The sequence below is a fragment of the Eutrema salsugineum genome, unplaced genomic scaffold (genome assembly GCF_000478725.1).
Source record: "Eutrema salsugineum unplaced genomic scaffold, Eutsalg1_0 scaffold_10, whole genome shotgun sequence".
In the NCBI taxonomy this organism is placed as follows: domain Eukaryota; kingdom Viridiplantae; phylum Streptophyta; class Magnoliopsida; order Brassicales; family Brassicaceae; genus Eutrema; species Eutrema salsugineum.
This window is the reverse complement of record NW_006256908.1, coordinates 4,537,240-4,552,721: the sequence shown is the minus strand read 5'-3', so window position 1 is coordinate 4,552,721 and position 15,482 is coordinate 4,537,240. Positions and strand designations below refer to the sequence as shown.

Here is a 15,482-nt window from a genome sequence, read left to right as displayed (position 1 = left end):
GTTAAGGGTTTGTAAACCCATTTTCATAATTTAAATAAATAAATAAAAACTTATTTATTATGGATCGGTCCTTGCAGAGGTAATTTATGGACCGATCCATACAAGTTTTATAAACCACGTGTTAAGTCTTTATTGGTTCTGAGGAAAGATGTGTATCGGGCAAACAAAAATTTCTGGAAGAAAATTTCTTTCTCTCCCTCGTCGACATTGACGATTTTTCTGTTGAAGGCGATGAGGATTCTGACTGTAACGGAGCAAGCGAAGACGTGAACGGATGAGTTACGAAGATTCCGGCATGGATTCGTCAAGGTTAGTCTGTTTTCCCTTGTTATTATTCATCTCTTTGAAATTAGGGTTTGGGTTTGAAGATTAAATTGGGAATTTTTGGTGTAATCGATAAATTTGGAATTTGGATGAGTAATCGTCGACATTAGAGTTGTATTGCGACGTTTTTATGCATATATTGTTCGACTTTTGTATAGATTTTATATTTGATTGTCTATTCTTTGATCGCTGTAGTTGAGTTGTAATTTGGATTGGGGAATTTTGTTGTAAGCGATATTCCTGTAATTTGAATGATTAATAGTTGATTTTAGTGTTGTTTGAAGACGTTCTTAAGCATTCAGTGATCGAATTTGGTGTATTGTGTAGATTTTTTGGGTTTTTCATTGATCGACAATGCTAAGGTATTTGGGTTTGTAATTGTTTTGCGAGGGTTAATGGTGAGATGATGAGGATGCATAATGATGGTGATGATGATTCCTGATTTTCTTCAAGGTATTTCATCTTCATAAGCTGTTTCATCTTCACCGATACTTTTAATTTTGTGAGTGTTGTCTATGATAATTTGGTTATTTCGTTTGGCAGGGTGGTTGGCTTTGCAAGCTCACATGATCCAGTACATAGGATTGTTCATTCTGAAGAGGTTAGTTCATTCCTTACAAGAACTTAAAAAGTAGTTAGTTTCATAGTTAAGTCTCGGTTATACCATCTATTCCAATTCCTGAAGGTGATAAGGCAACACGTTTTGCTACGGCTCAAGAATCCTACCGAAAAGATGTCGAGCGTGTTTTTGGAGTTCTACAAGCCCGATTTGCAATCGTCAGAAATCCAGCTCTTTTCTGGGATAAGGAAAAAATTGGAAAAATTATGCGAGCATCTATCATACTACACAACATGATAGTAGAAAACGAACGAAGTGGCTACACCCAATATAACATTCAAGAATTCCAACAAGGAGAATCAAACAGAACTTCAGAAGTAGACATGACGTACTCTATGAATATGCCTACAAACCTCACCAATTTAATCAGCAATCGAAATGATATACGTGATAGAAAAATGCATGACCGTTTGAAAGCGGATTTGATTGAGCATGTCTACAAGTTTGGAACTTCTCAAGAATAAAACTTACATGTTCTATAATTTAAATATCTGTTCTTTGTATTTTTAAAATTTTATGTCATGTTTTAAAATCTTCTTTTATATGTATTGTATGTTTAAATTTTAAATCAAATTATTGAATATTTTTTTTTTATAAATATTATTTTTTATTCATAAGAAACCCTTCTCAGGTTCACTAATGAATGAAGAAAAGTATGAGAGTTTGTTAATTTTTCTTAACACCAAAAAAAAATTAAAATATTATTAAGGATCACTCTTTGAGTTTCTTTGATGTACATGGTCTTAGGGCCTTAAATCTTAAAATTCAAAACTTCATTCATTCCACAAACTCACGACAGTTTCAAGATAAAAACTTTGATTGGTAAATCTTGGGTGGAAATTTTTTTTGTGAAATGAATTAATCTACTTATAACTTGTGAAATGGCGAAATCTTATACTAATAAAAGTTGAAGCTAAATGCTTTTAATGATGTCCACATAAAATTTTAAAGGGTAATTTTATTAGTCCACATCAGCATTAAAAAATAAGGAAAATTTACAAATTTTTAATATTATTGTTGAATAAATAAATTAAGAAAGTTTATAAATTCTAATATTATTGCTAAATAAAAAATTCTGTATAAATTTTTTATTGGTCCACTTCGACATTGAAAATTAAAAAGTTTTCAAATTCTATTATTATTTTTTTAAAATTATTAAGATAAAGAAATTATACATAAACTTTCTATTAATAATAAAAAACCTAAAATAAATAATATTAAAATAGGAGATCATAAAATCTCCAAAGCTTGACCACCAAATTTGAGAAAAATGATAAATTCTAAACAATCCGAGAAACATGTCAAGTGATTGGTACTAGTGACTGGTACTCAAAACTTTTGAAAAACGAAGCACTAAAAATTGAGAAAGAGGTTATGTCATTAAGACAAAGGAGACTCAGGTATCCAAGGAAGATTTTTGAAATAACATGATATTTGATGGAGTTTTAACAACATAACTTTAACCACAAAGGTAACAATTAGCTGACCAAACAGCATCTGAATACATTCAGTAAGCCTCAAAACAAGGAGGAGAGACTAATATCATGATACTTTTGAAAAACAAAGCACTTAAAATAGAGAAAGAGATTCTTTAGATGGTGTCCACATAGGATTTTAAAAGGTAATTTTATTGGTCCACATCAATATTCAAAATCAGGAAATTTTACAAATTATAATATTATTGCTGAATAAGGAAATTAAGAAAGTATACAAATTCTAATTATTGCTGAATAAAAAAAATTCCATATAATTTTTTTATTGGTCCACCTCAACATTGAAAATTAATTTTTTTTTCAAATTCCATTATTATTTTTAAAAATTATTAAAGATAAAGAAATTATATATAAATTTTTTGTTAATAATAAAAAACTAAAATAAATAATATTGAAATAGAAAATTTTAAATTTAAATTAGATGTATACACACATATTTAGAGGGGAAAAAAGACCGATTAGTACCTCAACACCATCATCTGGTACCAATAAATACCCAAACAATTTTGATAGGTTAATCAGTACCTGAACTTATTAAAATCGGTAAATACATACCATAACAAAATTTTTGTGGCCAATAAGTACATTGACTTTATGTCTGTTAGTCAAACCTGTTAACTTGCAAAAGGAATCCGACTTGGATACCACCGTGGATGCTCTATTCGAATGAAACCAATACGATGCCGTTTAAGGTTAAAAATCTGGAAAAAGACAAAAACGACGTCATTTTAAATTTATTATCCTTAAAAAAAAAATACACCATCTATATCTTTTTTCGTGGGAGAAAAACATCGATAGTTAGGATTTGGGTGGTGTTCAAAATCAAATCGGAATGACTTCATCGTCGAATGCTAGCTTCTTCGGAGATTGATGGTAGGTTTAGGTTTGCAATTTTGGTTTTGATTTTGATTCAAACACTTTCGGAAAATCAAATCGAAAATTTCAATTTTGATTTTTTTTAATATATAATAAATTTAAAACAACGTCGTTTTTGTCTTTTTCCCCTGATTTTTAACTTTAAATGACGTCGTATTGGTTTCATTCGAACACAGCATCCACCGTGGCATCTGAGTCGGATTCCGTTTGCAATTTAACGGGTTTGACTAACAGAGAGAAAGTCAATGCACTAATTGGCCAAAAAACATTATAATCGGTATGTATTTACCGATTTTAATAAGTTCAGGTATTGATTAACCTATCAAAATTGTTTGGGTATTTATTGGTACCAGATGATGGTGTTGAGGTATTAATCGGCCTTTTTCCTCATATTTAGAGATATCCAAATTTTTGTCACATAACTATAATAATTTTTAAGTTTTTTTTCTGTGTGTGCAACCATTTCAAATACAAAAAACAAAAAAAATAGAGTTAGGTTTCACACAAAAATGAGTCATTACAACGTAAAAGAACCAACTTGGCTAAACTATAAGTTTAACTATTAGCTAAATTACAAAGAATATAATGAAACGAGATATAACAAAGCCATTACAAGCCGCTTTAATATCGAAAAAGAGACCGAAAAATCTTCAAAGCTTGGTCATCGAATTTGAGAAGAATGATAAATTTCAAGCAATCCGAGAAACATATCAAGTGATTAATACTCGACAATTTTAAAAAACAAAGCACTGAAAATAGAGAAAGAGGTTCCATCATTAAGACGAAGGAGATTGAGGTATTTGAAGAAGATTTTTGAAATAACATGACATCTGATACAGTTTTAACAATCTAACATTAACCACAAAAGTAACAATTAGCTGACCAAGCAGCATCCAAATACATTCGGTAAGCCTTAAAACAAGGAGACGAGACCAAAATCATGACACTTTTAAAAAACGAAGCACTGAAAATAAAGAAAGAAGTTCTGTCATTAAGCCGAAGATTGAGGTATCCGAGGAAGATTTTTGAAATAACATGGCATCTGATGGGGTTTTAACAACCTAACGTTACCAAAAAGGTAACAATTAGATGACCAAGCAGCATCCAAATATATTCGGTAAGCCTCAAAACAAGGAGAGACCATAATCACTTGCCTCGTGTGGGATCTTCCAACTTTGATTTCTAAATCTATTATTAAAAAAAATTAAAAGCTATATGCATCTAAGAATGTCCACATATGATATAAAAGTTCAATTTTATTGGTCCACATTAATATTTAAAATTATAATTTTTTAAAAAATTTAAAATTATATGGTTAACAAAAATATATATTTATAGAAAAATAAAAATTGAAGTTATATGCCTCTAAAGACATCCACATAAGATTTAAAAGGTCAATTTTATTAGTGTACATCAATAACTAAAATTAAAAAAAAAATTATAAAATTACATTGTTAATACAAAACAATATAGAAAAAAATTGTTAATTAAAACTATTCTATTATGAATAACAGTTATAGCTATATTATTTTCAAGGCATCTACATCAGCATTTAAAAATTAAATTTTGTTCGTATATATCAAAATTGTAAATTTTAAAAAATTTCCTAATTCTATTAAGAAAAGAAATTAAAGAATAAAAAATCTCGAAAGATACTTACTATGATTTAGTAATTTAAAAAGATACGTAAAAAGAATAAATTATAATTTAATTATTTAAAATCATAGTAAGTATCTTTGCGTAATCACTAGCTAGAATTATAATTTAAAAAGCTTTACTAATTTTTAAAATTGTTATTAATCTTAAAGCAAATATTTTATTTATTAATTTATTTTTTAAATTAATATAACAAAATAAAAATTTGTATCGGTTAAACAAGAGAAGAAAAAATATTAAATTTTATTATTAGTTTTAAAAAATACATATATAATTGGAAGAAAAGTGAAAATGATGAAAAATTATTTTCATGATTTAAAAAAGTGAATGTATAATATTTTATCATCATGTCCATATTATGTTTAATAAGTACCATTTGATTAATTTATAAAAAAATTAGTTGATTTGGGTATATTAACTTATAAGTGTTTGACCAAATAATACGTTTTTGAAATATGACATACTCTATATAAATTTAAAACAAAACCGTTAAATCTCAAAATTTACATAAAAATTATTATATTAACATCATAATATTTTTATATTATTAAATCACTAATATATAAAATTTATATCTTAATAAATAGAATTAATTACATATAATTTTTATCAACAAAATATCCACGCGTATCGTGGACGTAAAATCTAGTCTTATATATACTAATAAAAATTGAAGCTAAATGCTTCTAAGGGTGTCCACATAGGATTTAAAAGTGTAATTCTATTGGTCCACATCATCATTCAAAAATTAAAGAAAGTTTACAAATTCTATATTATTGCTGAATAAAGAAATTATGAAAATTTACAAATTCAAATATTATTGCTGGATAAAGAAATTCTGTATAATTTTTTTATTGGTCCAACTCAACATTGAAAATTAAAAAGTTTCCAAATTCTATTATTGTTTTTAAAAATTATTAAAGATAAAGAAATTATATACAAACTTTATATTAAAAATAAAAAAAAACTAAAACAAATCATATTAAAAAGGAAAATTTAAATTTAAATTATATGTATACACACATATTTAGAAACTTTTACGTTAGCATCAAAATTTTTGTCACATAACTATAATAAATTTTAAGTTTTTTTTTTTCTGTGTGTGCAACCATTTCAAATAAAAACAAAAAAAATAAAAAATAGAGTTAGGTTTCATTGCAATGTCAAAGAACCAACTTGATTAAACTATATGTTTAACTATAATGAAAGGAGATATAAACAAAGTCATTACAAGTTGCTTTAATATTGAAAAAGAAACCGTAAAATCTCCAAAGTTTGGCCACCGAATTTGAAAAAATGATAAATTTCAAGCAATCCGAGAAACATGTTAAGTGACTGATACTTAACACTTTTGAAAAACGAAACACTGAAAATAGAGAAAGAGGTTACATCATTAAGACGAAATATACTTAGGTATCCGATGAAGATTTTTGAAATAATATGGCATCAGATGGGATTTTAACAACTTAACCTTAACCGAAAAGGTAACAATAGCTGACCAAGCAACATCTGAACAGTAAACCTCAAAATAAGGAGGAGATACCAAAATTATGACACTTTTAAAAAACAAAGCACTGAAAATAAAGAAAGAGGTTCGTCATTAAGACAAAGACTGAGGTATCCAATGAAGATTTTTGAAATAAAATGGCATCTGATGAGATTTTAACAACCTAACGTTAACCACAAATGTAACAATTAGCTGACCAAGCAGCATCCGAATACACTCGGTAAGCCTCAAAACAAGGAGTGACCAAAATCATTTGCCTCGTGTGGGATCTTTTAGCTTTGATTTCTTAATCTATTATTAATAAAGTTAAAGCTATATGCCTTTAAGAATGTCCAGATACAATTTAAAAGGTCAATTTTATTGGTCTACATCAATATTTAAAATCTAAAAAAAATCCAAAATTTAAAATTATATTATTAACAAAAACATATATTTATAGAAAATTAAAGCTATATACTTCTAAGCACATCTACATAAGATTTAAAAGGTCAATTTTATTAGTATACATCAATAACTAAAATTTTAAAAAAATTTATAAATTATAAAATCACATTGATAAGACAAAACAATATAAGAAAAATTGTTAATTCAAATGATTTTATTATTAATAACAGTTAAAGATATATTATTTTTAAGACATCCAAATCAGCATTTAAAAATTAAATTTTATTCGTATATATCAAAATTGTCAATTTAATAAAGTTTCCCAATTATATTATTATGATTAAGAAAATAAATTAAAGAATAAAGAAATCTCTATAAACAAAAGAAAACAACATGATATTAAAATTTTCAGTATCACTGTTTAAGTTACAAATTTAATTTATTATTTCTAAAAATATATGTTACTTATACAAGTTAAGGTTACTTGATTTAAAGGTTTTTTACGTAGATTTTTAAATAACTAATAATTATAATTTGTATAACTTTAATTTTTTTTCACATATGCAAAATATATTTTCACATAATCTCATGTAATATATTACAGAAAAATGATCGAAAAAATTACATTGTGTGTATTCGACTTGGAATTGCAATAGATTAATGTATAAATTTTTTGTTTTGAGCTGTTTTATTTATTATTTTATTTTTTAAATCTTTTTATCAAATTGTACCAGCTTTGCCTACTTAATTATAATTAGAAGAAATAAGAATAAATAATATGGAATTAAATATAGTTATACAAAAATCATTAAAATAAATAAATATGATATATTCATTAAAAAAAGATATAACAAGAATAAAAATGAACATGATGAATAAAAATTTTATTCTTATTGAAAGAGATGACGTATAATCATTGAAAATAATTTAAACATTTATACAACCAGTTGAAAAAAATATATTTAATTCATAAATTTTATGTGATTAATTATTTAATATTCAACTATTATTTTGGTTTCAAATTTAAATTATTAATCTCAAAGCAAACATTTTATTTATTAGTTTGTTTTTAAAATTAATATACCAAAATAAAATTTGTATCAGTTAAAAAAGAGAAGAAAAAATATTAAAATAATTTTTTTTTATTATTTTTAAAGACCACATATATAATTGGAATAAAACTGAATATGATGAAAAACAATTATCTTCATGATATAAAAAATAATGTATAATATTTTATCTTCATATCAATTCTATGTTTTAAAAAGTACAATTTTATTAATTTGTAAAAATTTAATTGGTTTGGGTATATTAACTTACAAATGCTTGATCAAATAATATATTTTTGAAATATGATATATTCTATATATAGTTAGAACAAAACCGTTAAAACCTCAAATTATTAGATTAACACCATCGTATTTTTAATACATTATTAAACATTGATTTATAAAATTATATCTGAATAAATATAATTAATTGTATATAACTTTTATTAACAAAAATACCTACGCGTAGCGTGTGCGCAAAATTTAGTAATCTTTAAAAAATATTAAATTCATATGAAAATGTTAAAAAAAAGAAAAAAAATGCTAACTGATTAACTGAAATTTGAAATTTTTTAGCTGAATCGTTCCAAGATTATAACCTCTCCGAAATTTGAGATTTTTTTTTTAACACTTTCCCTATGTATACTCTCAACGTATTCATTAAACACTAAAGAATAAGTGCTTGGCCAAGATTTTACTGACTAATCCGAACCAATTACGTCAAAGTCTCATTTAGATAATCAAGTAGTATTGAACTAATGGTTCTCATTTGTTTGGCCATTCAAAATATGCTTTAGACCCATTAGAAAATTCGTTAAGCTCGAAAACATACGAGGATCAAAATCTTAACCTGATTATGTTACCGAAACAGAAACCTAAACCTGTACAAATATACAAATCTGAATGCTGAATGTCATGTGTGAACAAAGAGACAACAAACCCTATATAGAGAGAATCAGTTTCTTGGGATATAAGACAAAACGTCTACAAAGGAACCCAAGTGGATGAAGCATACACAATCCTGCCTTTCCAGCCCTGAAGCAACCAGTTACCATCTTGATCAACATCAAACTCTTTGCTTTTGTATCCACTTTCCACCATCAACTTCAGTTTCTGGACCAGCTCTTTCTCAAGCGGAAGCTGTCTAAACCCAGCTCTCATCGCCCTAGCCTGCCACTGCTTATAACTCTCTGGCCTCTCTACTCTCTCTGTCCCCTCGCAAGCCACCACGTTCATGATCTCTCTCCCATAGAACTCTTTCTCAAACATAACCCTCATTGGATCTTCTCGTGTTAGATTCGTGTCACACATGTCAAACAAAGACGAGTAATGAAACATGACTTCTCTAAACCTGGTGACAAAGAAAGGCGCATTGTAGGATCCGCTTAAGATCGAAGGGATAAACACGTCTGGTTTTATCTTCTTTATCAGCTTCAGAACCGTATCCCTCGGGCTATGCACTGCCACCGTTTCATCTAAGAGGTTCCTAAACCGAAAGAGAGAGTTTACAGCCACAAACTCGCCTTCTCTTAGCTTCAAGTCTTCCACTCTTATTGTCTCGCATTTCTGCGCAATCCCATTGTACTCAAATGGAACATTATACCTCTGGCAATACCTAGCCAAGCGATGGCCCGTCTCAATAACTCCCTCGGCTGGTCTAAACCCTCGTTGAGGCAGCTCTATACCGGTTATCCTAAGCTTACACGATGAACCACGTCTCCAAGCAAGGCGATGAATCAGAGGAGGCCACTGGAAACCATAAGATATGCCAAAGTCTATGATGTGGATGGTTTTGGCGTTGGTACTCAAGTGCATGATGTTGTGGTTAGCGAAAATGATTGCGGTTTTCTTGAACGGGCAGACCGATATGTATGTCTGGTAAGCTTTCAACATGTCGGAAGCAGATGTTTTCTTGGAAGACAAGGCGGTGTAAACCTGAGTTCCTATACCAGCCAAGCGTGCTTCAAGACTGTTTGCGAAGTAATGAGCTAATCTCTCTGTTCCATCTCCGTAAGATGAAGAATGTTGCCTGACCTGTCTTAACAATTCTTCAGCCGTTCTACGGTCATTAACCGACACAGCTTGAGCACATGAAACCAAAAGGGTTCTCAAATCAGGTGTCTCTTTCATATAACTGTTACCACTACTAGCAGCTGGTCTCTGTGCCTGTGTTGCCTCGCCTTTATGACCCTTACTTAACGGTGAGGATTTCGCCGGTTCCTTTGGGAAATTCTCTTGAAGAATGCATAGAGGTTTCTCTTTAGGCCGGCCAAATAGAAGAATCTTGTCAAACATTTCAGACAGCTCAGTTTCATCAACAGAAACAGCTGATTGCTTCTTACTTCTTTCTTCAGTCAAGAGTTCATCTTCACGACAGTGGCTTTTCTTTCCGGTCAATCTGTGAGGAACAGAGTTTAGCTCCTTAGGTTCATTTGCCTTGGATCTGGAAGCAGGGATGTAATTTTCCACATCTATAACCAACTGAGAACTCTTGGGAAGGAACTTACTAGCTTCCTCCACTCCTCTCTTGAATTGAAACGCTAATTCACTGTCGTTAAACATATTAGAAACCAAATCATCGCTAAAACTTGACCCCAACACCGCATTATCACCACCAACAGACTGTGGACTGGATCTAGTAGAAGAAGTAGAGTTGAAAACGAAGTTGCTCGGGATTGGTGTGTGTAACCAAGAAGGCCTGTTATTCTCCAAACAATCAAAACTCCAATCAGAGGAAGTTGTGGTGCTTGAGGCATAAGTTGAAGAAGAACCATCAGGACTATCAACCAATGGAACAGTGCTTGTAGTAGTAGTAGTCAGAGGCTGAGAATCCGGGTACTTTTCACCGAGAGCTTCATAAAGAGACTTCTCAGCTGCTTGAAGAGACAAAGCATCATGAAACATACAAGCCTTCTCCTCCATGTCTTCTTCCATAAGCACTTGACTTATGTATTTCAGAACCGAATCAGAGAAATCAGCATCACAAGCAGCAAGATTATGTTGAGAATATGGCTCTGAAGGAGGAAGAGGAGGAAGAGGAGATGGAATTTCTAACAAAGGTTGATCATTCAGATAGAATCCGTTTCCTAAACCGGTAAAATCGGTCTGGTAATTGAAATCAAAGTTGTCAAAGGATCCAGGAAATCCAGCAGAGTAAGAACCCATAGCTTTCTCAAGAACCCTAATAAGCCCTAGAAATTGTTCCACAAGAAACTGCAAATCGTTAATCCTCAAAGTCTCCGAGAGAAAAAAAGGTTGAATCTTTCTTTTTCTCTCCCTGATCAAGATAATTAACAGCAAAAAAAAAAAAAAACAGAGAATCTAATCAAAAACGGTGATGCTTGTTAGTCCCAAGGATTATGATAAATAAAAAAGTTTTGCAAGCGTACCTGTTTAGATTAAGATGCGCCGATTCAGATACTATGAAAGAAAGCTTTGTGTAGGAAGAAATGGTCTGTGTAAGTGTTGGAGATGAATTTTTTAATGTATAAATAAACTATAGAGAAGAAGAACAAAAGGATGAAAGATAAAAAAATTTCAATTACTTAATAAGAAACATTTTATCCGTACTGTGTTTCTTTATATGAATCAGAAATCCACTCGGCAGGAAACTTCCTTCCATTCGAGTTTATTTTTTGTTGTATCAAAAAAAAAAAAAATTATGTGGTGTTAAATTACAACAACAATCACGACTATACTTTTTGACAATTTGGCGGCATTCGGTTTTTGTAAATTTAGTGTCAAATTATGATTCTGTAATTTTTACATCAAATGATAATCAGCTACAATCCTACGATTATGTAATTTTGATTCAGATAACACTAGAATTCATAAGAAAATCCTTTTAAAAAAATTAGCTTAAAATTTTTTTTTCTTTTAAATTGAATATAAATTTATTCAATCCGAAAAAAACTTTTTTTATATGAATGTAGCGTTTTGTATTTAGTGAAGAAAACTTCCGATGGAACATTGGCTTCCGTTTTGTTGTCCGTGTGCGGTGTGCCGAACCATATGGCTAGACTTTTGTCGTATCGGTATATGTGGTCTCCCATGGTGCAAATTGCAAATTGCGCTTAATCTTATATATCTGTTTCCAATTTACTTAAAGAGGAAATTTTTCAGCAATAAAAGATGTATAGTTAAAAATTTAAATCTATCTTTTCTTCACTTCTTTTCATGATTGATAACCAGTACATCAGTGTAATCCTTACCGCATCATCCATAAGAACAACAAATTGTTTGTCAGCAATTTCTTCGATCTAAATATGTATTTGTTTGTAATGAAGATATTATTTTCCATAATTTCCTAAGATTTACTTTAAGGCCACAAAAACTCATAAAGATGATCAACTCAAATCTCATTGTAATCCGTTATATATTAAAGAAAGAAAATACATATGTTTGTCGATGTGTTATACTGTCAAAGTCAGGTGGTGGGATTATCATATTCGCACTAACCATCTAAGACATATGATTAGATACTTTTAAGTAATCAATTTCAACTTTTGAATTGCCACTAAGATATCATGCATTAAAAATATCATTACATGCACTCCCAGAAAACCAAACAATGCATAATATCAAGCAAAATTGTAATAATTTTTAGCAAAAAACCAAAAAAAAAATGGAATACTCTTTCTGTTCCTATAGGTAAGATATTTTATGACTTTTGTTTTTTGTTTTATTGTATTAGACTTTTTAGCAAATATTTATGCAAAAAATAATGTAATTTGACCATAAAGTAAATACCAGTAAGATGTTCGCACTCGCATTTTAACTTAAAACATATTTCATATGAACCAAATAAAAATATGTAATATTTTTATAATCATTTGATTAGAGTACAATTAAAAGACTTAAACAAAATTAATTAAAATGATTTCATAAAAAAAAAACTCTGTTCAACTTTCTCTTTCACCACTTATGTTTCAATATATATGGTCATACATATGCAGTAAAACAAGAAGTGGAACCGGATAATGATCAGAAAGAACAATCACAACTTGTGTGATTCACAAGTGCATTGATCAAATTAAATGAACATTCCTACTTTCTACAGAGTAAAAAGAAAAAAAATTGAGATGTTTAGTGGAATCAGCTGCATAATTGGGAACACAACTGCTGAATCTGAGACGGGTTATCGCTAGCTAGCTTATACATCTCTGTTCTCCCATTAGCAATACATGTCAAATTCATCTGCTTCCCAATCTGGCTCGACTGCACCAAAATCACCAATTCCACAATCATTCTTTAGCTTTTACTAAACTCAAGAACACAGAAAGATCCGAGATATGAAACGTTCTTACCTCACAGTACACATTTTGAGATTTACAGCTCCATAGCGACGTAGGGATACAACTGAGATAATGGCACCATGAACAATGCTTGTTCAAATCCGTCCCTCGAAGAAGCACTACGAGTCCAATGGTATATCTAACAAAATATTTCATAAATTTGCATCAAAGATCTGACTTGGAACCTGTATTTCATTTTGTAAGTGGGATAAAAGAAACATACCCTGCTATCAAAAGCACTAAAGAAGTGATCCAGAGAACGTATTGGTATGGCTTGTGTTTGGATTTAGCAGACGGTGCAGCGTAGCCACGAGGGTTGTTCCTCTGGTTGAAGTATCCATATTGAGGACGGATCAAGAAAACAAAGCCTAGAAGAAACCCGGAAGTGAATCCTCCAAGATGAGCAAAGTTGTCTACATGTGGAAGAATACCTACGGCTAAATTAATGGCTATGATGAAGATGAGAGTCAAAAGAGCTGCAAACTGCAAATGGAGAAAAAAGAGTAAGCTTTTAGACAACATCAATCATGAAGAAAAAGTGAAGTTTTTCATCTTCTTTCTCTTTTATTGGGTTTATTCAATCTGGCCTGGCTACCTTATTTGCGTATATAGTCCAGTTAGTGAGCAGCTCTGAAAGCATAGCACCAAGCAAACCGAATAATGCACCAGATGCACCGACAGATATACCATTCCGGTTGAAGAGAGAAGATAACAAACTTCCACCAAATCCAGAGATCATGTAAAGCAATCCAATGCGTACTGTCAAAGAAAAAGCGAGTCTTTAGCATACCATCATATACATTTTTGGCATATGAATCAAACTCATGACCCAGCAATCTCACAGAAGTTCTAGACTTGCATTAAAGAGAGAAAGAGCCAAAACTGAGAGTAACCTATTCATCCCTTATAAATGGAGAAAGATAAAAGCCTGAGAGAATTTTTAAGATCCATACCAAAACCAAATTCTTGCTCAAGACGAATGCCGATAAAGATAAGGCTCAACATGTTGGCAAGGACATGAAAAACCCCGGCATGTAGCCATATACAGGTGAACAAGCGCCACACCTGATGCTTATGAACCACCATTGTTACATCTAAAGCACCCATCTTCTCCAATCTGATATGAAAGAACACAGTGATTAGTAACACTTTTGCCAATTTATTCACCAGATCTTTCACTAATACTCACAATCTAAGATCTAAAAAAGAGTATCCTTTTTTCAGCAGAAGTTTGACAACATCCAAAGTCAACTAAAATGGTAAAAAGTAATAAAAATTAAGAACCCACCACTACATAATAAATCCAATCACCAGGAAACAAATAAAGTCGAACATTTTTCGAATCTCAGAAACACGAATTCTCTCAATGAAAGGGTCAAAAAGTTGAAAGCTTTTAGGTTACCCACGTCGTAGAAGATGGACCCAGAAGAGGATTTTCTTTCATAGGCTGAAATGCGAATCTCCCAAGAAACCTAGCTGAGCAATTAGCCGAGTTTTTAGGGCAATTGTTGATGAACATCGAAATGGCGAAGAGGGCAATGTTAGCCACCACGATAGCTGGAACCAGCCATGGAAACCAAAGCTTAAACGGCCGAAACTCAGCGAAAGAAGTGCGTTGCCTCCGCCGGCGAGTCGCCGGAGAAGTTTGTACGGACACATTGTTTGTCGGCGGATCCACCACCTTGATCTCTAGACCCTCTCGCCGATCGCGAACCATTTCGAACCCCCCGAATTTCTTCTTCTTCTTCCTCCGAATCGAAGAAAAACAAACAGACCCTAAAAGAAAGGATCTAGCTTTTTCACGACATTGTTTCTACAGAAGCGAAGGAATCAGATGGGAAGGTCGAGAAGATGAATCAATAGTCTTTCCTCTTTTTGGGCATTCCTCGTGAACAAGCTAATTAAATGAATTTAACGCAAATATAGTAACGTTTGATTTCATTATAGTATATAGTTTTATCTGAATTAAATCACATTTAAGTTTAAGAAAGATTCGAATATTAATTGCGCGACAATTGCCTGAAATTGAATAATCATCACATGATCAACAGTATATTAATCTAATCTAGTAATGATATATTGTAGCTGTATTATAGTATAGTAGTGTTGAAAATAGAAAATATTCTTTTCCGTTTCTTGTAAATCAGAAAATATGTTCCTTACCTTCGAATCCAAATGATAAATTTTGACTTAGCTTCTAAAATCGTCAAACACGTTAAAATAATTGTAACTAATCATTAATTCCACATACGTATACAAGAAGATCTTGACACACTAGAA

The 15,482-nt window shown here is 30.7% G+C and overlaps 2 protein-coding genes across 3 annotated transcripts; both read right to left on the bottom strand.

The window, feature by feature from the left end:
- Positions 1 to 8,743: 8,743 nt before the first annotated feature.
- Positions 8,744 to 11,417, bottom strand: LOC18027837 (scarecrow-like protein 33). 2 transcript variants are annotated; one of them, XM_024161052.1, is made up of 2 exons: positions 11,298 to 11,417; positions 8,744 to 11,185 (listed from the first exon to the last, which is right to left on the bottom strand). In XM_024161052.1, the coding sequence occupies exon 2, from the start codon at positions 11,071 to 11,073 to the stop codon at positions 8,893 to 8,895; it is 2,181 nt and encodes a 726-aa protein (XP_024016820.1). In that variant the 5' UTR covers positions 11,074 to 11,185; positions 11,298 to 11,417; the 3' UTR covers positions 8,744 to 8,892. The 2 variants fall into 2 exon arrangements, with proteins under 2 accessions (XP_024016820.1, XP_006409947.1); XM_006409884.2 differs by having other exon boundaries at positions 8,744 to 11,099; positions 11,298 to 11,390.
- Positions 11,418 to 12,792: 1,375 nt separating this feature from the next.
- Positions 12,793 to 15,082, bottom strand: LOC18027836 (RHOMBOID-like protein 1). Its single transcript, XM_006409883.2, has 6 exons — positions 14,609 to 15,082; positions 14,156 to 14,319; positions 13,798 to 13,961; positions 13,426 to 13,685; positions 13,215 to 13,341; positions 12,793 to 13,125 (listed from the first exon to the last, which is right to left on the bottom strand). Exons 1-6 carry the CDS (start codon positions 14,917 to 14,919, stop codon positions 13,003 to 13,005), a joined length of 1,149 nt encoding a protein of 382 aa, XP_006409946.1. The 5' UTR covers positions 14,920 to 15,082; the 3' UTR covers positions 12,793 to 13,002.
- Positions 15,083 to 15,482: the final 400 nt, after the last annotated feature.